The 24700-nt window shown below is 37.9% G+C and overlaps 2 protein-coding genes across 9 annotated transcripts in view; one reads left to right on the plus strand and one right to left on the minus strand.

The window, feature by feature from the left end:
* The first annotated feature begins 2524 nt into the window (after window positions 1-2524).
* Window positions 2525-5506, plus strand: LOC117419855 (transmembrane protein 213-like). The gene is made up of 3 exons (XM_034033150.3): window positions 2525-2681; window positions 3792-3857; window positions 4573-5506. The coding sequence occupies exons 1-3, from the start codon at window positions 2615-2617 to the stop codon at window positions 4746-4748; spliced, it is 309 nt and encodes a 102-aa protein (XP_033889041.1). The 5' UTR covers window positions 2525-2614; the 3' UTR covers window positions 4749-5506.
* A 1014-nt stretch (window positions 5507-6520) lies between these two features.
* The window catches only part of LOC117419853 (UPF0606 protein KIAA1549-like), a 74988-nt gene continuing 56808 nt past the window's right edge, over window positions 6521-24700 (minus strand). For 2 of the 8 annotated variants that reach the window (XM_058985717.1, XM_058985716.1), the window contains exons 12-21: window positions 24287-24414; window positions 23167-23181; window positions 21405-21598; window positions 20626-20849; window positions 19530-19674; window positions 17707-18015; window positions 16031-16077; window positions 14575-14714; window positions 12824-12990; window positions 6521-12244 (exon numbers count right to left, since the gene is read on the minus strand). In XM_058985717.1, the coding sequence (XP_058841700.1) occupies window positions 11996-12244; window positions 12824-12990; window positions 14575-14714; window positions 16031-16077; window positions 17707-18015; window positions 19530-19674; window positions 20626-20849; window positions 21405-21598; window positions 23167-23181; window positions 24287-24414 (1618 nt within the window). In that variant the 3' untranslated portion in view covers window positions 6521-11995. Of the gene's footprint in view, window positions 12245-12823; window positions 12991-14574; window positions 14718-16030; window positions 16078-17706; window positions 18016-19529; window positions 19675-20625; window positions 20850-21404; window positions 21599-23166; window positions 23182-24286; window positions 24415-24700 lie in introns of all 8 variants that reach the window. The other 6 variants (XM_058985715.1, XM_058985714.1, XM_058985722.1 and 3 more) reach the window with 3 other exon arrangements.

Consider the following 24700-nt stretch of genomic DNA (forward strand, 5'->3'; position numbering starts at 1 on the left):
CACCAATTGGGCTAACAAAAAGTGGCAAGACGCGTGGAATAATAACAACCACAGACTGAAACAGTTTATCGACAAAGTATCTAACAAACCCGCTGGAAATGACCTACCCAGACAAGCCTGGGTCAAGCTGAACCGACTAAGAACTGGACATGGCCGTTTCCGAGCCAACCCCTACCATGGCACGCAAGAAGACGAACCAGCCATATGCTGGGGTGAATTAGGTCAGCAATGAGAAATATAATCCCCAGACAAAACAGCCAAAGACAACCTATGAAAAAATGTAATGATTTTCCATACAGAGATCTTAGATACCTGCCTGGCATCTCAACTGATATTGTGAGACACCATGATTTTGTCTCACCTTCCGCCATCCATACTTGTCAGCCAGGTATCCACTAAACAGACTGCAAACCATGAAGCCCAAAAACACCATCTGACAACAAAAGGAAGCACATTAGGAAGGATTTATTCTTACAGTATGTTAGGAAATTGATGATCTCTTTCACAGCAATGTACCAGGGATGCACAGCTAACGTAAATATTTAACCTTTTGTCAGTTGATATACATGTATTTGTCTTGAGGTAGAGGGCTATAAAGTGCTTGTAATTGTAGTGGTCAGTGTCTACAGTAAGTGGAGTTAGGGGGTAGCAGGTGGGAAGCAGCGGTGAAAGCAGACAATATTTAGAAACATAGTAACAAATGTCTAAATATTCACCATCTGTTAATGCTATTTTGCTTACCATCGTGACAAATGCCACCTGCCAGTCTTCCAGGCCTCACTCACATTTTAAATACTCAAATAAGATGGTGATGTCTTTAAGGTATATTGCCCTGGTTGGTTTGTGGCTGAATGATAAACAATACCTGTTAACTTCTATCTAGAGATACCTGGATCCAACACACTCACTCATGTTTGAGCAACCTGCTGTTGCTGGCTGACTGGAAATGTTTGTGTCCTTAACAAGGGAAAATGACAAACAAGCCATGCATGCCCACTTCAAAAGCATGCTATTACTGTCAACATATCATTATTAAAACTAAGTAATGAAAAACTAGATTAGAACTCCATATTTGCAAAGCATTTACCACGGTCTTTAACTCATATCATTATTTAGTTATTTATTATAAATGAGAAAATTCCCAGTTAATTTTACAAAATGAGAAATTGAAAGTCCTTGAGAGGCCTAAAACTATGGCTCTATTCACAAAACTTCAGGTATGTGTGTTTGCATTGATTGTTTTATTCCCTACTCCTGTAGAAACGTGGTCCTCAGCGCTCTCCATTTCAGCTATGTGGTTGGTATTGAGGAAATTGCTGCTTTCATTGGTTGGCCTAATTGAATAGTAATGACTTTTTAAAACCCTATTTAGATGGATTTGGTTGTCTTACAGAAACATTGGCGTTTTCTTGTTAACATACAGTAACAGTACAAAGAGCTTGTTAGGTGTGTTTTGCTTGTTTTTGGTTTTTTCTTTGCCACCGTATCACATCCCATATCTATACAAACAACATACAAATGCTTATGTCATGTCACCTTCACATACCCCTCAAACCCTTGTTTAGTAAACTCTGGTATTTAGATACATTTGACATTCAAGATATTATTTTGTAGCAGGTTTAGGCTAGTGCAGTTTGCCCTAAGGTCATTTTGGGAGCTAGCTTTTACCAAATATGACTGCCTAATATAATTATGTTACATGGAAACAATTAATTTTAAGCTCTAACAAGTAATATTAGCTGTAATATAACTACTTTTTAAAGGGATTATTTATGTATCAAAGTTTCAGAGCTTTTAGAAAAAGATATTACCTCCAAAGGGGTTTATCCAAGTGAAATTATTTTGGAATAAATATAATAAAGCTTCATGTTTTTTCAACCTGTTTTGTTTCAGATAGCAATTAAATTGGCTAAATTCAAAATTAGTGAACAAATTAACAGTGATCATCATTAGCCTCGGAAATAAACTAGATGAAATTATAACTTTGGTTCTTGAACCATCTTTAATGTTCTCCCATAGCATATTAAAAGAAAGAAAAACAAAACTATACGTGGGATAAATTATAACCCAGATGGCAACCGTTTTCCACTATGACACAAATCTCAAAATAAAGAGTACACGCTGAAGTTTTGGAAATAAGGACATTTATGACATTGATGGCATATCAATAGCTCCCATGCCATTCCGGAGAGCAGGCAGCTTCCCATTTCCACATCCAACTTCCCTAAAGGAGGTAGTAATCATTGAAGAATGGCCACAAATTACTTCCAGAACAATTTAAACACCATCACGACATCACATTGGATCGCTGCTGTCTTGGCAGTCCGTGGTGGCCTAAACCCAATTGATAGTGTTATGGCGTGTTTTTCTATTTGTTTTAGCCAAGTTTTGAAATGGCTCAAACATTAATTTAATAGCCACATTTATGTAAGTCCAGATAAGAAGTATGCAATGTGACACTAGTTTATGTATGCCCTTGTGTCTGTTTGTTACTGTGTAATAGAGTTGTAAGGTTACGAGGTGGGTGGAGTTACTAAGAGGGACTGAAGATCTCCTGCTGCTGCTCTTACTTTAAGTCAGGGTTTCCAAACTTCAGTACCATCAATAGAACACCATGAGGAACATTGCGACCGCTGTTACATTCACATTGGTGTCTTTCACTGTGATCTGCCATGTTACAGGTAGGTCCTTTCTAATGGCTTACACATTTTAGTAAAAAGACAGTACTCAAGTAAATGGTTATTTGTGTTTTGAAGATATTTTGTAAGTCAAATTAATCTTGATAAAACAGTTTTAGATTTTTTTTAAATAACTCCAGTTATACAGTAGCTTTGTAAAATGGAACCTCTATCTAGTTTAAAAAAAACATGGTAATAAAAAATATATACTTTTAAAAAGAAAAAGGGAGTACAAGACCTTATTGTGTATCTAGTGCCTCATTGCTGTAGTTATTGTTCTTTCCTTAAGTACTGGCTAATAATAGTTTATAGGGTTATATATTTATTTTACTTTTATTCCAGTGAACAAATAAACACTTATTTTTTATACATACTGCTTATTCATAGCTGGCAACATAGTTACTGGTCATACAAGTGTGATGAAAACAAGTACTAAATGCTGTATTTGTGAGTAGTGTATCAGAAAACAAGTGGATAATTAAACGTTCTAGCAAAAATGCTGGTGAAAGGTTTTTTTGAATACTGAATGTAGTGTTTTTCAATGTCTCAAACTTCCCACCTGTTTGACTGTGTGCAAATAAGATGTTTTGTGTCAGGTTTTTCTGGTGACACTAATTTGACTAGCAGTGATGGATTTGTAACCAGCATAACCAGATACAATATTTATTCTACTATATAAGGTCATTGTCTGCAGCTTCTATGGGCAGTTATTCAGTTTTAAAGGGTCAACTTATAGGTCGGTTTGAACTACTGAAGTTCAATTGAAAGGTGATTTATCTTAGCACATTTGCTGCTAACTATGAGCTAACTCACAGTATATATGGGTTTTGTGGATGAAAAAAATCACCTCCTCATTGTGGTCTGACAAATACAGTGTTGGTACCCCTTGATGGACCCTGCCATTTTCTGAAAGAAAGTGGAAAGCAATGCCCTAATGTGTATGTGTCTCTTTAGTGTGGGCTTCTACTGTAAAGCAAATAAAATGGCACATTTGTTCCTATTGGAATAGCATTACCGTTTAGTACTACAGACTTGCTCAGTAACTACTGGGTGTCCTTTTGCATTTGCTCTAATCGTGTTCGATCATAATACGCAGTACTTGCCTTGTTGCAGGATCTGAAAGCACAATCTCCAACTCCACAAACCATGGCAGTAGCATTTCCTCAGATGAGTGTTCAGGTAAGCGATAAAATAAAGGATGAGGGTGTTTTTTTTCTTCCTTAGAACCCCAAAAACATGTCAAGGGCATTGCTTGTTACTGATTTAAAAACATTATTTGAATCGCTGAGATGAAAAACTGTATGAGTGCAATTTTAGCTGCGTTCATTTTAACCATGTATATGATTAGAGAGCTCCTGTTTGTCTATACTTCATGTCTGGTAGATATCTGCCTTCACTACACCTACAGAAGTATAAACAAGATTCATATGATGCATTTGTCCAACCTTTTTGGTTAAACAAGCCATACCAATTATGATGTCCCTTATAAAGTATAATTTAATTAGGTATAACTTTAAAATAAAGGACACAAGCAATGAACTCCCCTAGTTTCACTTTTCAGAGAAACCTCTTTTCCCAACTTGGAGGTGATTTTTTGTTTAACTCTTAAAGGGGCAGTACCATTATACTGAACATTACATCAATGCATGACTTCATTATTGTTGTGCTCCTAAAACATGTTCAAAAACTTACACTGCATCATTTATTTTTGCTTTCTGACACACATACTGTATAGTTCTTCTTCTGAATGCTTCAGTCAGCAGTTTGAGTTTCCGTTCACAAAAGCTGTGTATATTTCACTGTAGTGTGAAGACCTTGATACAATCTTTGCATTAATGTTAAACAGTGAATACACTATAGCAGTAATGTGCTTCTCTTTTACCCCCACAATTAGACGTCACAGCAACCTGCAGTATGGCTGCAAAGTGCTGCCAGATGAGAGTGGGTGACTACGGCTGGATAGCTGCGGCAGTGGGCTGGGGCCTCTGGTTCCTCACTCTCATCCTGCTCTGTGCCAACAAGCTCAGTAAAATGGGAGTCGACGAACAGAAAAAGTACATTCGAGCCTGAGGACTGGGCCGAAAACCAGAAATGAAACAGTTTTACTGACTATGACTTTATTATAAGCTCAACCTATATGTCTGAATTCTTTAAAGCTTATACCAGCATAAGAAAGTCACCTGGTAACTGTATTATGTTCCCAAAGGTATTACAATCCAACCTTTATTAGCTTCCTTGACCCTTTCATTCATTCAGTTGTACTTTTATTTTGTACAACACTGTAGGGACTCCTTCACCTCCATGGTGGTTTGTACTTCTTAACGTCCCCCATGTATTTCTTTCCAGTTAGAACCTTGGTGAGTGATAGACACTCCTCGGAATAGGACTGTAGCGAGGTGGGTAGTCTCCTGTCACATGCTAGGTGGCATAGCCTGGGGGGATGTCCTCCCATGTGTTAAACGAATGCCAGCTTCAACTATGTAAATAGTTTTATGTTTGGTAGGGTTAAAATCCCAATCCCTGCATGAAAACGGTCTCACTGATTCCCTCCATTCCAGCCATGTGAGAATGTGCCTGGACTGGAGGAAAATCAGGACCTCATTGGTTTGCCAGATGGTCAATGAGTTATGCTCTTTAGTTAATTGCGGTCCATCTGCATAGTACAGTACATATAAGTAAAGCTGTGTGTGTGTGGTGTAATGTGCTTTTATAGAGCCCTAAGCTGGGCAGGGTAGTTCTTGTTTGTTTGTAAATTGTAAAGCCTGTGTGTGTTTGTTTGCTTGTTTTATTTAATGGTTCTACTACAAAATAAAATTGCCTAAAAATTATTTAATTTCTTATATTGGTATGTGTTATTCCCGCCTGACCATCAGCCAACCTATCACAGGGACACTTTGTTCAGTGCAGAGTGGGGGAAACTTACTACTTCCGAATCATCTGGAACTGCTCTTCAGTTCTAGACATATGTAATGCACTCTAGATCAGCCAGTGTCTTTATATTAGTAAGCACCAGCACTGTCTAGTGCTCAGCAGCATACTCTGCCAGAAAAACTCTGATCCAATGTTGCAGATCACTAGACGGCGCTTGCTCTTACTTCTATAAAGACACTAGCTGATCTAGCCTGTGTTACTGTATCTATGGCATGCCACAAGAACTGAACAGCACTGTAGCCCCTTATCTGAAATTAAAGCACCTTAACACAGGCTCATCAAAAAAATAGAAATACAAAAATGAATTGTGTAAGAACTCAGAAGGATTGCATAGATAAAAAAGGTAAGGGGACAGTGTTACAACACACACAGTAAGGAAATGTACTTGCAGTTTATACTTCGACTTTTCCTAACACAATGCTAGTTTGGGAAAGAATAATGAATAATAAAAAATGGGTGCCTCTGCGTCAAAATTAAAAGAATGTCTGAAAAGAAAGGTAAGGGATTTGTGTGAACTTGTTTTCAAGTCCTTGTTTTTGCTGCACATTAAAGGGGAAAACAGATAACTCTGGAAGCATCCTGCCTTAGTTGCTCAGAGCAGTGAATGAATGAGACTCTATTGGGTTATTAGTAGAGGAACTGTGGTAAAAGAAGCTGTTGTGGGAATATCTTTACTGCAATTGCTGAAGTGCCTAGTCTTTGTTTTTTCTCTCCCTGCAGGTTGCCTAATGGCATTGAGTCTGCACATTATTGCAGGAAGATTGAGAGTTCAATTCTTAGGGCATGCAGGAGTTTCTGCCTGGGGAAAATAGGATCGATTTCCTTTAAATAAAAAAAGTGCATTTCAAATGTAAAAAACAAGGGGAAACCTCCTGCAAACAAGCAACACAGGCACACAAACACACGTTGAGAAATGCAGCTAGCAACATGTTTTATTTTACAAGAAAGAAGATACTGCATGAGGCGTAGAGTCCACACATGGAAGCATATACTGATAAAATATGGAGGTTCCAGTCTTTTAAGATGTCCTCTTTGTGACAAAGTGTCAGTGTAGAGCAGAATACAAGAATAGCTTTCACTTTGTAAAAAGGCTATATAAAATGTTAAAGCACCAGGAATTACTTTGCTAATAAAAGCAAAATGAGTTCCAAAGAACAGAGCCTGTCAAGAGCCAGACAGCTGCCAGGTTCTAGCTGAGCTAGTGGTGTATGAGCAATGCCTGTAGGCCTGTGGTGACAGCTAGTCAACAAACAAAACACTCCAACTTCAAAATGAGGCCAGCGGGTTATTTACCTAACTGTTTGTCTAGTAGTACCTAGATAAATAAACAATGCATCATTAGGCCAGATAGATAACACCAGTATATTACCCTGAAGAAGCTACACCAGAGTCAAAAGCAGACCACAGTATTATCAGAAATGGCCACACAATGGTACAAAAATATTACAATTATAATGGAATTGATTACCAGTGTCAACCCTAATCCTAATCCAACCTAACTCTAACCCTACCCTAATCATAACCCTAAACCGACCTAACCCTAACCTTAACGTTAACCCAAACCCTAAACCTAATCCCTAATCCTAACCCTAACCCTAACCCTAAACCCCAAATCTAAAACGAAACCCTGACCCTAACATTAACCCGACCTAACCTGAAATGAAAATGGAGATGTTACCTGGTGGAGCTGCCTGAACTTGCTAGTGTTATTGTTTTAAGTACTGTATACATTGTAAGGCCTGACATGGTTTTCCTTTGACTTCCACAGCTTATAATTGAAACATATGTTTGTTTGTTTTTTTTTGCTTGAGATTTTGCTTGTTGACCAGCACAGCCCTTCCAAGCAATGTGTGCTTTAGCTATTCCAAGTAGAAGACACAAAGTCCATAATTTCAAAAAACTTTTTTTTTTTTCAAAACCAGAAGACACATATTCACATGTTTACTGTAATACTGAACATCTACATTTTCCATGTCAAACCTTGTCATTCTAAATGCAACAGTGATGTACAAAATGTTAAAAGTGATGACAGGCAAATACCATATGAAAGGAAGCTATATACAGAGTGGTTTTTTGGAAATAAGGTATTGTTTTACTAGACTTTTAATGTTAGGCAGTCCATACACACAACAGTCAGAAACAGAAACAGGTTGTGCATTTTTGATTTACTACTGTAATTCAAATTTGGATTTAGAATGAATGTGTTGCTGCATACTGTACATAAACACAATATAAGGTATTTTAAAGCATTCGACTGGTGACTTGATTCCTGAAGTAGATTACAAGCTGGTACATGGCTAATGTAATTCCTGGATTTGTCATTGGATCTCTTAATGAATGCAGTATGTGTAGACGACTTTGCAGGTACAGTATCCATGTAAAAATATATATTTTAAATGTTAAGCAGAGGAAATTAAGAAAGAGTCACTTAACCTTCAGCGCTGATCATTATAAATACTGTATTTCTCCCTGTGTTTGACAAGATGTGTGCATTTTATATTGATTTGTGTGCACTTTTCCTTTGTATTACCCTGGTTGTGTTACACCCATATGTGTAACTGTATTCTATAATATTCAAATGTTGACCATGATATAATACATTACTGCAATGTCAAGGTGTATATTGTATTCCACCATACTGGTAATTCAATGTATCCTTGTGCTACACAGTGTTCATATTTCATTACTGTATACAATAAAAACCCATTCTGTTTTTGAACAAACTCCCCCCCCCCCCCCCAAAAAAAGAAAAAACAGTAATTATTTTTCATAATGGTGCTAAGCAGAGTTACCTTTGCAATGACAAATGGCAAGAAGGAAAACCATTTAAATACATTATTACAGGTTCATCTTTTGTGGGTTAATTCCTCTCTTTCTTATAAAAGCTGACAATGAGAGTCATGTTTACAGCGCACAAATGTCACTAATCTATTGTACCCTTTATTACATGCATAAGATGTATTTTTGGTCCTTCTATATGCTTATCCTAAAAATGAACTCCTTGTGTCGGGTGTTTAATAGATATGGAATGTAAGGGCTCTGAATACGGCTGAACACACTCAGTAAAGCCCAGCAGCAAAATACTTTGCAACCCACATTCAAGAGTGATGTATCTTTTTCACACACAATATCCATTCTACCCCCGAAGATGGAATTCAATATTCTCAGCTTATTATTAGAAGTCACTTCTGGTTGCCTTCATAATAAGGAACTAGTGTAAAACACTGGAATAAAACATAAGTTGTCCAGTCAGGGTATGTACTGTACTTCCCACACACAAAACTTTATGATATTTTCTTTTCTGTTAATATAGAAATTGGGTCACCTGTATTCTCCTATTATGACGAGGAACAGTAAGTAATTTAGCCAGAGTGAGCTTCTGCTAGCATGTTTAAGCCTAGTAAAACAGTAATAATCATTCAGTAAATGTTTCCACATCACCTCCGTGGGTTCTGACTGTGATTATTCATTGCATTATAATACTGCATTTCATTTACATATGAGCACGCCAGGTTCCTGGCAGCTACAATGCAGAACTACAGATACATCTCTTAAAAATCTTGTGCATTTTTACATGAGGCTTTACTCTATGTTTTTTTTTTTTAATTTCTTAAATTTAAACATGAATCTCTGCTGAGCTGTCTTTTTTTTTTTTTTTAACTTATTTATTTTTGACATGCACATCATACATATTGTAAATAATTAAAACCTAATATTCATAAATCATGCAGTTCATAAAACAAACCTCTGTTGGACCTGCCAACATTTTCTTTTTCCTTCACAAAACGAGAAACTTACGAACAGTCACATTTACAAACATCTCACACATGGAAAACAAAGGACCATACTCTCAGGCAGGTGGTGATTCCACTGGTCACATGTGTACATGGTTATGGGTGACAGTCGCAACATGTTACGACGACACGACCACGATTTGGAGTTAAATATAATTCTACTTGCTCAGGTCAACCTTTTGCATCATTAATTAACTACTGAGGTGGCAATTTCCATAGAATCTCAACTCAACCACTGCAATTGGTAGTTTGGTTGCAAAGTGATTCTTAAGTATTATTTGGTTGCAAATCATCTTAAGTATTACACAGGTGTGGTAATATTATAAGGCACATGCTGGACTAAGGGCTCACATTGAATGTAACAATCCTATTTGTGTCTTTAAAGTACGAATGATCCCATGTAAGCAACTATCAATTAGTTTGTGTACCCAATGATTACAAACTATTTATATTCTCACAAGCAGATGCTTAACATTTAAATACACATGCCAAATCTTACTTACCTAGTCCTTAGCTACTTATTTGAACAAAATGCACTGCTAGTATCTGGTAACCTTTATTCTAAATGCCTCACAATTATACCCAGTTCACAACGGGACCATAGTAACTGTGAGGAATTATAACACTTGACTGATTGCAGTTTCCTGGAGAAATGGAATGCGAGACAATTTCACGGCATTGAGACTGAACTTATAGTTGAAGGTTTATCCCTTCACATGTACTATATACTGGATTTCTGAGACACTCCCATTGTGCAACTGTAAGCCAGAACCTCCAGTCCACATTAGCATGAACACTTTGCAGCTTTGTCTACTGCAACAGGAATCCAGGCTGCTTACTCCTGGTAAAGTACTCCATATATTCATCTCTTTCCTACCTTCTTTTTGTGCCGTTTAGCAATGAGTGCAAGGGCATGTCTGTATCCAGTTACACTACCTCCCCAGTATGCCTGCTGATTTAAAGCTTTTTGAAAATGTCCAGATATACAGTGTCAGTAGAAATTGAATAAAAAGTGGTTTGCATTCTATCATGTTTCACAGAAGTGCAACAATTCCAGATTTCAATAGCACAGTATGAGCTCATTCCACTTATCTGAGAAGTGGTATAGCTACAGACCAAAGCCCAGCATGCCGAAATAATTATGTAATTGCTAGTTAGCCAACAGGCTTTATGCAGATGGCCAGTGAAAAAAACAATCCCCAAACACTACTCTTCATCTTATTTCTCTCACTGTAACTGATTCTAAAGAAATTTCCACCAATGCTACGATTTCATAAAAAAAAGACACAAATAAATAAATACATTTGTGTTTGCATCCTAAAAGAGTTTGCAACACTTTACAGCCCCTGTTACATCTCTGGGTTTCCCATTCAAAACACCAATGTACCTTTTCCAGAAAGAACAGAAACAGACTATATGCAACAGTAATGAGTGAGACACGCATGTGAAATATAGCTGAGAAAACTATCACGTGACCTACAGTGTAAAAATAAAACAGTGTTTGTACATGTTAAGACTGTTGGAAACTATTGCTTAAGACGTTAAAACAGGGTTTCTATACAAAAGTTAAAACCCCTTTTACCTTCAAAGTTGGCATACGCTTTCTCTTATATGGTACCTGATCAGCATCGTCATAACCATAACTCAAAGAGCTGTCGAGTCTCTTGTTTTTACCTGAATAATGAACATGTTATATTGTGCTATATTGTATGTAAGCTGAAGGCCTGTGCATAATAGACACTGATCTACTCGAGAAGAAATTACAGTAAGTTAAAGACACTGAGTCCTTGTAACCTTTTCGTGTCTGAAATCACATTCAGGTTAATTGTGACTGTCGATGTTTCATTACCATGGTACCCAGACATTAAGAAGAAAGGCAATGTGTTCTTTGTGTTGGGACAGCTTGATTTTTAGCACCAAGGAAAATCAGGAAGATTTCAACAGTAGCTATGTAGAACCTGTATTGTATACAATAAGATTGGGATTGAACAACAAACTGACTTGTCTTTTTAATTCATTATGAAGCAGTGAAGTTATCGTATAGTTCGGAGAAAAATCATACAAAACATATGAACAATTCCAATCACCATGCACATTACACAGTGGTCTTGCTACATTGTCCATTATGGAGGCCATCTGCCTAGGCCTGAAAGTGAGCAGTGAGCTGTAGTTAGACAGCTTGCCCCATCATTGCACTCTAGGGGATGCCTTCAAGAAAAGTTTGGCCGCTGTTGCCAAACTCATAGGTAATGATGAATTCCACCACAGCAAATCTATGAAACGAGACTCAAAAGACTGTGAGCTAGCACTGGTGTTGCAGCTACAGAAACTGGGAGCAGAACTCATGACCTTGTTGGGTGAGCAGCTGAAGAGCAGCTACTGCAGACTTACAGCAAAATAATCCCTATTTATCAAACGGGTGGGTGGGCATCATGTACCTGTAATCTGGGTATTGCCCTGTTTTGCCCTCTACTTTGGTTCCAGTACTGCTATAAAGATATCTTCATGTATGGTCCGGTTCTGCGACTGGGAACTTCCATGGGAAGCATTTCCTTGTTGGGGAGGAGGGATTGGTTGTGTATAGGAGGCAGATCAGCTGTGGAAGCTCTGCACCGTGGTCTGTTTCTGTGAAAGCCGCATGAGCTCCTCTCGGATTGCTTTGATGAGGGAGGCTGAGGAGTGGCCTGGCGGGGGTTCTTCGGCGGTTGCTGAGGGGAAGCCAGCCCCCACAGGTTCCAGAACACTGTGCTGGAGGTGGGCAGCTGGAGCCAGGGGCTCCCTCAGCGCAGTCCTGGGCATCTGGAACATTGAGGACGAGGAGTAGTCAGGGAACCCAAGCATCTGTGTGTGAAAGAGATAATGCTGGTTGTAAAAGTGTTCTTGGATGCATACTTAATACAGTTAGTCAACATTTATTATAAACGGCGGTGACTCTACAACAAGGAAATTAAAAAAGAAATACAGTTCCAGCTAATCATTCACTCAAGCAGTGTCTCATTTACCCCAGGTTTACATTTTAATTATGTCACCATTATCTTTACAACTGCTTTTAAAAATGCACCACAAAACAAAAACAAACAACTGGATAAAGATTGCTTTTTCATTCCATGTAGTTTTAGCATTAAATAACTGCACACAGTTATCAAAGTTTTTGTGGTACTTTTTAAAAGCAGTGACATGGATAGCAGCACCATAATTAAAATTAATAACATTAAATGACCTGATATAGCATAATCAGTATAACAATGAAGAGTTAAAACAGCATGGGCACTACTTGGTAATGAACAGACTAAGATAAAATTTAATGCTAATTAATTACAAAACATAATGCTCAAATTTAAATCTGCAACCAAATGCCATTATATTTGTAATGGGATATAAGCAATTTAAGGTATTGTACTAAGAAATCTCTTTACTTACAGGGTCCCTGTGGTGACCCGTTCTTGTGAATTCTTCGTCTGTCCGATAGGGAGCCCACCCAGAGGCCCCTGGTTGGCTTGGAGCTGCCCTCCCCGGCAGAACCTGTCCTGGGTGGGAGCTGATCCGACTGGACAGTCCCACCTGTGTTAGGTGGTGGAGCTGTGCACCTGGGGGCAGATTTAAACAAATCGATGATACTGGGATCAACCACCATGGGTCATAAGGGGGTTTCATGGCTGTTAGGCATGCTTTTTCTATAGCAGCAACACAGCATGGCAAAATGACTTTGTAACCACCCTGCCAGCACATAATATAACATATTACAAATGGAAACTTTAAAATATGTACTCTATCATAATAACAATCTTGCAGCCACTTAAACCACTGTATCTGCATCGTTTGTTAAATAAACATTGCATTGTGCTCCGACCTTTAAGTTAAAAATGAATCAGAACTACTAAGTTATTTCCATTGCATGAACGAGCCCTGGTCTGTTAACAGGGATTCTCTGAAGTGTGTAACCTTAGCAACAACATCAACAACAACAAAAAATAGACGATACCTGATGGTTCTAACTGGGTAACACAAAAATAATCAACATGACTAAAGAGGGTGGAAGTTGATTATGTCTTTCCGCACAAAGAGACATTTTTTCCATATTTTGCATATTTTTTTTAAACAAAACCCTTTTCTGCACACTACGATGTTAAGGCTGCTACACAACAGACACGATGCGATAAACAGAAATGTGCAGCCATGCAACAAAATTAATAGAACCTATACTTCTGATTAGTATCTTTTACACCACAGGCGACACCAGGGCGACACTGCAGCCTCGCGAAAAATAGGATTGAATCATATTTTGTTGCAATTTTGTCACGTTACAAATAGGGAATTGAGCATCAGAGAACAGCTTCAATGCACGTGATCCACCAGGGTGAAGCAGCATCCAAAATGACAGAGGAGAAAATTATAATTGCCATAGAAAAATACCCAGAGCTTTACGACAAAGACCATCGCCATTATAAAGATACAGAGATGAGAGATTTATTGCCATATGTTGAAATACCATCAGAGAAGACAATGATAATTTCCACATCATGATGATGAATATGTACAAGTCTTGATAGTTTTGTCAACAGCAATTTTTTTATAGTTTTATAAATCTGGCAGTTTTCAAATCTGTCGCATCATGTCTGTGCCGCTTCAGGTGTATATGGTCCTGCCACTGTGAAAGTATCTTGAAAAATCGCATCGCGCCGAGCATATGAGCTGAAGTGTTTAAGGATTTGATTGGATCTTCCTATTGGAACTGGCCACTGTTTGAGACATGTTTTCTTCTCAAAACCTTTTTATAGATTTATGTAAAATAATTTTGCTTGGGAACAACCACATGTATATGAAAATAAAAAATAAAATAAGTATTGGCACATTGTAGCAGCAAGGATGGGTGGGGAGACTGAAAAACTGATTTTTTTTTTAAACAAACCAAGGCTAGAGCACTACTATCTATACATTTAGGACCACAATTTGGTATAGAGCTGCGGTACTCAATTCTGCCCCTCGAGATCCAGTCCAGTCCAGGTTTTTACTTCCTGCAGGTTTGTAAAATAGTCAATTTAATCTGCAAAGAGGACATTAACTAATGTAGGAGCTGCTTGGAATACCAGGGATAGATGAGGGCCAGAATTGAGTACCACTGGTATAGAGGATGACTGACATTAGAAATGCAAAAGAAAAAATAATAGTACCTGTAGTGCCCCCTACTGGTCGAGGCCGTGCAGACGAAGGAACGTCTTCACCATAGACCCCTCTGCTGGAATACAAGCTCTCTGGCCGCTCCTGCCGACCTGGCTCTCCCGACTGCAGATACCCTGGACCAAGGCCTTGTCTGCTATCAGAGACAATGAAGTGTTTTTAATGGTAGTAAACTAATCACACATCACGTGATGTCTTCAACGTCATTGTCTGACGCACAGTTAAGCTGGGTTGACAAGGCACGCAGAATCCGTTTTAGAACATTAATAAATAGCATTTATTTTTAAATACATGCTGCCTCAAATAAGTGACCTGTCAACTATAACCTCAACTATCTGACTCTGAATTAGAAGTTGTTTGCCCCGGCCCAGCAGTGTTCCTTCAACATAACAGAGTGCCTAAAGGATGATCCACACGGTATTAACTGATACCAAAGTACTGTAACAGTTGAATGTAACAGACTGTTTCCGTTAAGGTCCATTAAAAATGCTGATTATTTCCTGTGTTGTTGCTGTGATGCAATCTTTCACCCCAATCAAACCAACTGTATCTTTAAACTACTGAAGTGTTGCAGGAAGCTGGAGGTAGTTGGAAAATCCCCCTTTTTTATGCACTTTAACTCTGTCAGGTTGACAAAGTGAAGTAGTCCAGTCTACTAAAATAAACTACAAGCCACAGATCATTTCTCCTGCTATCTACCTTGAATATCTAATGAGGGGCCTTGTTCAATACATTTTCCTTTATTACTCTGTTAAAGGGAAGTACCAGCCCAGTGGATATAAGAATTTGTTCACGTGTGAGAGTGCAGTGCTAGTGGCAGTTAACATAAGAATTGAACTACTATATAAATATATAAATGATGCATCAGTTAATAAAAAAGATTTAGGTAATGTAAACAGGAAACACTAAAAAAGGTGTATAGCATTCATGTTTCACATTGATTTGTACAGTACTCTGGCTTGTGAACATTATATTATAGTACAAGGATATCCAGTGTTAACAATATTATACATTATTTCAATACAACAACAACAACACATATTGCAAGAAACATACGACACTCCCCAGCAGAAGCACGATCCTATTCACAGCTTGAATCTATGATGAGTGGCATTAAGAATACTAGCTAGAGAAGAGAGCAGTGTTCAGGTCTTTCGAGGTCTCAAAAATGTAGTGCCTGGGCAGGTTGCCATGGAAACAAGGTTACAGATAACAGAAACACAATAAGAATCACCCTCAATTGAAAGCACTCTATCTATTATAAAGTAACATGATTACTTGACAGCGACACTAGAACCTTACCTTACCGAGACACATTTGACCTTCCTCACTAAGGAAGAACCCCCGCCCCGAAATAAATAAATAAATCAACCGGCATTTTTACCTGAATGTTCCATTAGACACCTTATATATTAATAATGTTGGAGAAGGTAAATCAGAAAATCTCACCTTTGTAATAGTCCTGATGGAGGAGACATTCCCAGCTCTGCATAACGCTGAGATAGAATAATCATAATAACAATACATTGTGTTAAATGAGTGCAAACATATAAAACTAACAAACACTAAGCCAAGCCTAATCTTGCATTGTAATCGCATGTTATATTCTATATAGTTAACGTGGGGAAGATGGTGTTTTATCACAATAAAAACAAAGCCTCTCATCACTGTTGTCTCGTATGAACTCACTCGTCTTCATTTTGTTAGGTTTGGGATGTTTAAAAGTGTGCAGCTCCTCTGCTTCAATTAACAGCAGCAGCATTTGGTCTTAATCATAAGGAAGTTACCAAAAATGGCTATATAGGGCCACAGGTCAGACTGAATGGAATTGTAATACCTTGGAGTTTCTATACCAGTGTAGTCTGTTTCTCAGACACAAGTTTAAAACATATGAGCTTATGAAAAAGAGCTGGCAGGCAATTTTTAATTATACAAAATAATGCTGTGCACAATTCAACCTTAACCAAATCCACTGCCTAAATCCCCAAAAAGCAAATTAACCAAATATTGCAAACCTCTTTTTATTCCTGTGCCGTTCATTTTAGCAAATTTAAATGCTTACTTTAATGGCAGCCAGGAGGGGACATAAGAGAAAGAATCTATACCTCACTCGCACGTCTTACTATCTTAATATACCGTGCGCACAAGATATCATCTGGTGTCCACAAGACAGTAAGACGTGTGCACAAGATATATATATTTTTTCTCTCATGTCCCCTCCCGGGCTCCGTAGTTTTACCCTATGTAAACGAACAGCATGGGATGTCTCATTGTTACTGCAGAAATTACTTTTTACGCACGGCTAAGTTCTTGAGAGGTACAGCCAGTGTTCCTTGACCTGATCAAGTGTCAGTGAAATCTCATCTGTCTTACTTGTAAAGGTCGTTATTGTAAATTGACATGGATTCCATTTACTCTAAAGGCACTGAGTCACATACTGTGTGCAGAGTCATATACTGTGTGTAATTTAACATTGCTTGTTGCATAAAGCAAGGGATTGGTAAAAGGGTTAGTGTGTTTAACAGATAATAAAAAGCAGTAACTGTAGGTTTTGTGCACACTGAATTTCATTTTAATCTAATACCTTCATCCTCTATTGTGACTGGTGACTTAAAAGACAGACTTTCTGTTCATATCTCTGCCAATGCTGTAGATGTTTTTCGAGCAAGGAGCTGTGTTATATTCAGCCATTTGCAGTTTAACAAACCCAATAGAACAGACTTCTGATGAATACATATTAAGGCAGGTCTGATCAGTTTAACTTGACAAGCAGAGTTGAAGCTTTTCAGTTGAGATTCTGGCAACGATGATAATCAGAAATGTACATTTAATATGATTATAATGAATGCAATATTAAGCTCTTTACTTCAAATCATCATTGAAGCTACCACCCAATAAAGCTACCAAACCAGAAATAAACAACTTAGACATTTAACGCAGAGGCGTGTAAACAACTGTTTCGTGTTTCTGTTGCTTTATATTAAACTGTTTATTTCTTCTTTCTTTCTTTTACAACTGGCTAATGATTTGGAATAACAGCTTTGAGAACCCGGTCCATTTTTCTATATTGTAGATACCACTGAGTACTGTTATGCTAATGACAACTGCCAGATTGTGCCACTTACTGCTGAGAAAGGATTGGGCCCCTGGCCAGGTGTGTTAGGTGAGCCCCACTGGCCAGTGCCAGTGCCCCTGCTGGCGACTGTGACCCCGGGCAGCGTGATCCCAGCGTTGCTTCCGAGGCTGTTTGGTGCCACCAGGGCAAAGGCGTCATCCAGGAGGGAATGCATCTGCTGCCGGGCCTCCTCGATGGAGGGCTGCGGGGGCAGGTACGAGGGGGGAGGGGGGATGGGGCTGTGTGTGGGGGAGGTAGAGAATACCTCGTTCTCCTGAGGGGAGGGGCTTCGCTGCTCCAGAGGCTGGTCAGGGTCTGACTGCAGGGGTCAAGCAAAGACAAGGAATATCTTTTAATTAACACTTCTATGCAAGTGCAAGCAAGCTTTCTACATGTATTTTTTCAGTAGCAACATAAAAAGAAAAACTTCCAACAGTAGGTATTGTTTGATTTGAACAGCAGCAGTATTAAGAAATACCACTGTTTGGATACATTCAATTATAATACCTGTGATACAGGGCTACAGCAACAACCAATACAGTGCACAGCAATAATGGCAGACTGCTCTTCGGACTGGCTACCTACTTTGCTGGAACACTATCTTACCCTGCTTGTTGCTTTGTCTGCCTGTGCTACAATACTTATTGGTGCAGAGATGAACAAGAAAAAATACCCAAATTCTTGTGATTTACATAACTAATATTTTGACAGAAATTGAAAAAAAAAAACACGCCATCAGGTTGCTTCACTTGACATGAGGGTTCAGCACCCCTATAAACATCCATTACTTTATTTCCCCCCTATCTTCTAAATTAATAAGTTTTTAATGTAAATTATTTTGGCTTCAAATTAGGGGTGCAACAATTAATCGATGCATCGATTATTGATCATCTGTCCTTACATTTTACAGACCTTCGATTATTGGTGAATCGATGCATCGAATTAGTACCCAGTTTTAAGTCTCCTGTTGCCGGTCTGCATTAAAACCTTGAGTGTGTGTGCCCTGCATCTAGTGCTAGTAGGGTAGATTAGCGCGTTGCTAGGAAACACACTTCAAGTCTACATTACGCATTGGGTAAAACAAACCAGAAGTAGGGCAAATGTTTACGTTTTTATTATTTAAAAATTAAGGCAACACGGTTTTGTTTTTTTTATCTATTAAACCTACCAATTACCTTTTGTTTCAAAGCATGCTGTGTTTGGATTACATGGCAATATAGAAAAAGAAGCTGAATTTAGAACGATAGTTACATTAGTCAGGCATTGTGAGATTAATTCAAATGCTTTGCTTTTGGACATAAAATGTAAACGGTATTGAACCCCCATAGTTCAGAAATTACTTTTGTTAAAATACAGTATTTTTATTATTATTACAATGTTAATCTGATGCGGACGCACGTATATTCTTTTCAGTTGTTAAACGTAAGTCCTTTGTAATTTGAACGTACGTGCTGTAATTTGAATGCAAGTCGTGTCTTTTTGTTTAACTGTTATGCACAACTGTGTTTTTAGTTATTAGATCTTCTGTTAAAAAAAATAACTAACGTTTGTTTATTTAGAAAAATAAAACATCAATGCACCGATTATCGTTGGTAAATGTCTACATGATAATCGAATACAAAATTAGGGTGCCGATTGCACCTTCAAATACCTGCCTATATTAGAGAGCTGGGTGTGACGCTGTACTTCCCTCTGGGGAACGGTTCGGTAAATGGGCTCAGTCTTTCCGATGATCCTCAAAGGAAATAATTTCCTGAGGTTTTGTTTAAAATGCTGCCCTCCTTATGATTCACTGTTATAATTCTTGCTTTGGAATTATAGAGAAAAACTTACAACATAAGCCACGTTGTTGACTCCTGGGGGCCTCCTGTAGGTCCCATCGCTGTCTGTGGTTATGAGTCTGTCCTTGTCTGCGTCAATCAGGTTGCCATTTATTTGGTTCTTCCTTCTCTGTTTTGGAGAACGTTTTCCTCTTGAACTAAGGAAACATAAAGTAACAGTGGCAAACCTATTTGTGAATGTGTCTTTTTTTAATTTAACTTGTTAATATGAACACCACAGATTGTAGCTGCTAAATGTTTGTTTGCAAAGCTTGAGGGTGATTTCAGTAATTCAGAGCTGGTGGTTTTCTGGTGCATGTGCAGATTGAGGAGGTGGCTAAATTGGTCCAAGATACAAACTTCTAAAGTTAACTGTTTGTTAGCCTTGTCTGGGATTTTAAATACCTGCTGGATACCCAGTAAAAAGGAAATAAAAATTCCACTTCCCAACTCTTGGCTGGTCATCTGCTCCAGCAACAGTCCAGAATCTGACTAAAAATTGTAGCTGTCCATCCAGCATTGGAATATAATAATTAAGTATGGACAGTTGAATGTATGTACGGTATAAACGAAAAGGAGTATGAATTTACCAAGCTTTACCATGGTCAGTTCTCTATGACTTATCATGCTTGCTATGCTTCATAATTTTAATTTGCTTTACTACGCTTTGCTAAGCTTTTACCAAGATGTACAGGGGTCTAAGTATAAGAAGAAATCTGGTCCCTATATCTGCACATTAACACACCATATCAGTATACATATTATATTGCAACATTCCTGACTGAAATAAAAAACAAGGGCCCTAGTTTGTTTGGTTTAGTTTGCAAATTGGCAAAAGACAGAAGGAAGAAAAAGAGGATTCCTAACAGAAACAAAACAAAAAAATAACCTTTGTTTTCTCCCTGGATACCAGCAGCAGTAGTTTGAATTTCTGACCTCACCTTTGTATGCATTTTTCAAATTGCTCTTCAGCATGTCCAGCAAAAGATAGAGTTGGTATTATAACCAAGTTGTATCAGACATATAAAAGCAACTACCGAGTCCAGGATAAAAACAACGATTACAGAATCCCTTCCACTGTATTATGATAAGGTGTAGTTTTATATTACCTCTTCTTGGATTCTATAAACACAGAGGGGACGTGGTTGTCAGGGTTCAGGATCTTGTCAATCTGCAGCTGTGCTTTTTCGTAGATCCGCTTGCTCTCCTTTGTGTCGGTGACTCCAATGTCATCCATGACTGGAAAGTCATAGTGCCCTTTTCTCTTGGCTCTCAGTCGGATCTTATTGCGATGGTGTTCAATCTCTGACTTATGTCTAAGTGCCGTCTGAATCTTGAAGAAAAGCAAGAAATTACTGCAGTAAACAAGTATGTCTGGAGCATACACCCCCCTCCCCTCCGCCAAGGGTGTTTATATTAAAGTGGAGCCATCTGTATCATAAAAAAGTAGATCGCTATGACCTTCAGCAAAAGAATGTACAAGAAATAAAAAATATATATATCTGTAACATGCATACGGATGGACGGGCGGGCGAATGGACAAGCACCACAGATACGTCTTATTTATATGCATCTTTTTAAAATCTAAATAAACCCATTTTGTACTATAGGCACATTTCTTTTCACCGGTGCTATGCAACTCATATGGGGGATAAATTAAGCTTGGTTCTGAATCTAGAATGCTGAATGTTTACTGACTGTTTACCAGACCATCATAATATCATTCCCCTGTTCCTTGACAGAATTCACCCATATATTGGAACAGCATTGCTTTAAATACAATATTTATTATGTATATACCAATTCAGTTTCCTTTGTTTAAAACAGCTTTAATCATGCAGAACCATTTACATACACAAGTACAAACTCTGATGACATAAGCATTCACCTCTTTATTTATTTTGGAGGTTTCCGTGACGACTGGGTTGTGTATCGGGGGCGCTAGCATGGGCTGCATGGCGATCAGCTGGATCTTGTTCGGAAGGCGCTTGCTGGCTTCTGAAGACCGTGAAATCCTGTCCACATGCTCGAAAATAGAAGCAGAGGACAGCTGTTCTTCTGTGCCATTGCTTTGTGGTGGTCCTGGAGTAGAGAAGGGGGAGAAAACTGCAATTACTTGGACTGCAGAGCTCTGTTAGCAAATACAGTACAGATTTAATAACGTCACAACACTGATTCTACAAACTTTATGGTGTTCAAAATAAAGGATCCTTTATAATTTATTTTAAAATATATACTAAAGTTAAAAAAATACTCTCCAGACCTGATTCATCTTAGATTTACTATTGTTTAAGTCAACCAATAATTTCTAATAATAATCCTAAGAGACCATAAAAGCCACTGTGCTGTCCTTTCCACAAGCTGTAAACCAGGATGGCACAGTATGTGTTAAAAAAAAAAAATAGTATTTTATATCACCTACATTTCCATACTACTTCATTTCTCACCCTTTTCATATCTTATTAGGATTCTATTATTGCTCAGGGTTAATTCTATGGAAGGGAGGTGGGGAAGCATATCAGTGTTACGCAGAGCACAATGCTTTACTTACAGCTTTAATGCACTGCGAAACACAAATATGCTTCCCCTCCTCACACCCCCACAATCAGCATGGTGGAGTCTTTTCTGAAGCATTTTTTGCTGTAATAGTTAGTTAGCATGGCTAGTTAGTTATCTTAACTAATAAACCCCAGGAGAAAAACAATAGATATTTGGAAAATGCTGCCGATATAAAGCATCCCTTTAAGTGGGTTTCTTGCTAAAAAGGTTAGCAATCTCTCTGATCAGCAACAAAATCAGACCAACATGGAGAAGATAGTCTGTACCTTCTGAGACTTTGGCCACAGCAAAGAGGGACAACACCCTTAAACGGATGGTGTTAAACCATTGCATTATCTGAATCTGTTGTGTGTATCTGTTTAATGAATGCCTATGATCATATACCAGCTTGCCACTAGAGGGCATATCTGCTTTGTGGAAGTCCTCACAGTCATTGCACGATAAAAACGTGAATGAATTACAGATCTGTTAAAATCTAGTAACTAGCTAGATAAGTATGAACTAAACTAGCCTTCAAGTCTGAGCTGTACAGCCTACGATAATCATATTTTAACTACATCCTTTTCATTTTTAACATTAGTTTCAGGTGCAGATACATTTTCCACATTAGTACTGCCATGACTTAATGATAATGATGTGACCTAAATCCAACCACAAGATTGGATTTTGTTTTTGTCCTATTCAATATGCTATGATACACTTTACTGAGCCTTATTCGCAAAGATTAACTCATGAGTTATTTAAAGTCTGTTTGTATGAATAATCATGAAACCTTAAAAGTAGCCAACAACACTGGAACCGTTTCATGACACAAAACTGCATTAACAAAGTGGTACCTTTTAATAGGATCAGATAAAATATGTATAAAAATATATACACTATTTTAGCTGATCCTATTAAAAAGGCATTATCAAAAAACATGCACTTTATATGTGGACCAGCACAGCTGTTCAAATGTTAACCATATAAAACTGTATTTTTATTGATGAAAATACAGTATATTAATACAAAAAAAGACTTGCCACTTGTGAACTGTCCATTTAATAAATGGTTTTGTTTAACACTGTCTTACTTCCCAGAAATGAGCTTACCGACTTTATTCTTCCCTGCCAGCCAAAATAAAAGAGAGACAAAGGTCAAGACATAAAATGGAATCCCAAGAAAACTGAAAATATCTTCAATTCCCTGAGCACTACACAGAGAACAAGTACACAATTAGCCTTGTAAAGGCAAGTACCCTCAGTTAATTAATTTGAAATGCAAACTCTTAAGAAACAACTAAGAACGGTATACTATAAATAGGGAATATGCCATGGCTCAATTGAAAATATTGGATTTATTTATACGTTAGCCAGGAGTGAAATTGCAGAGGTTATGGCCTAACAAGTACAATGGCATGCTAGATGTATACAATGTTACGTTTTATTTATTACTGATGTATTTCTTATATCCTCTAAGGGCAGAGTGTTCTCCAGTTTGACTTTTATGTTTCAAGAAGGGGTGGTCTCTTGTTTTTTTAACATTAGTATCAATTGCCTCATACCGTTCAATAGCTGACATAATGTTTTTTTTTTTATTATTTTTATATGAAGTATCCACAATGGAATTTCATGTTTGTATGATGCTTTCAAAACATGTTGAATTTTTTTTTCCTGATATCAGATTTTGACTGCCAGTAATTCAAGAAAAAAGAAATACCTCTGGGTCTAATTTATTCAATCCTATTATTTCTTGAATGACAAATAACAATACATGAAGCCCTTTCCGAAGGAACATTTTTATTAACGGACTCAAACATACTGGGATTTATACTTGCCAGAATACAGTTCCATTATTATTATTATTTTGTGCATTGGGAAATGTGTTGTAAGCAGCCAGATGTTTTAAAATCCAGAGAGGTGTTGATTGTGGCTGTGTTCATTTACGACTTAAGCAGGCATCAAAACCAGACCTCCAGATGCGACGCATGTGTGTGTATATGCTATTCTGATTATGCATGGCAAACTAAATATGCATTTAAGTGAAGCTAATGTAATAGGGTGGCAGCTGGATGCAAATCGGCAAGATTGTTTGCAGAGCTTTTAACATCATCTCACAGGCAGGGGTCAGAATCTGTATTACCAGTGCATCACATGAAACTGACCTATACACTAAGATCTGCTGTACAGTTGTATCAGACCATGCCCACGTTTTCAATCTAAAGTCACTCACCATTCTTGGCTACTTTGCGCTGTTGTTTGGTCTCACTCTGGGTCACAGAGGCCCTCATGGACTCTTCAGCAGATTCTCTCCCGCTGGATGGCTCACTTACTGTAGACTCAGCATCAGACGGGGAAATTCTGTCAAATGACAGAAGCTTTACTGTCTTGGCTTAACAGTTACATATTTACACCTTTTAGGGAGTGCATTTTGTTGTGTTGTACCCTTTTTGGGGCAGTTTTACTAAGTTATTGAGCCACTTTTTCCCTTTTGTATCTGAAAGTTCTGTTTCAAAATCAGAAAACAATCAAACCAGAATCCTTATTTAAAGATTAAGTAGCGGGGTTCTGCAATATATGTGTTGCAACAACTGTTTAAATAACGTACCTGTCATTTTTCTTTTCATTGTTAACATCCTGACAACTT

This window comes from Acipenser ruthenus, chromosome 14, assembly GCF_902713425.1.
Source record: "Acipenser ruthenus chromosome 14, fAciRut3.2 maternal haplotype, whole genome shotgun sequence".
Lineage (NCBI taxonomy): Eukaryota > Metazoa > Chordata > Actinopteri > Acipenseriformes > Acipenseridae > Acipenser > Acipenser ruthenus.

Bases quoted from the DNA above. Each gene is read 5' to 3' on its own strand.
- LOC117419855 (XM_034033150.3), top strand. From the start codon at position 2,615: ATGAGGAACATTGCGACCGCTGTTACATTCACATTGGTGTCTTTCACT. The intron at 2,682-3,791 runs GTAGGTCCTTTC...GCCTTGTTGCAG, and splicing joins TGTGATCTGCCATGTTACAG to GATCTGAAAGCACAATCTCC. The intron at 3,858-4,572 runs GTAAGCGATAAA...CCCCACAATTAG, and splicing joins TTCCTCAGATGAGTGTTCAG to ACGTCACAGCAACCTGCAGT.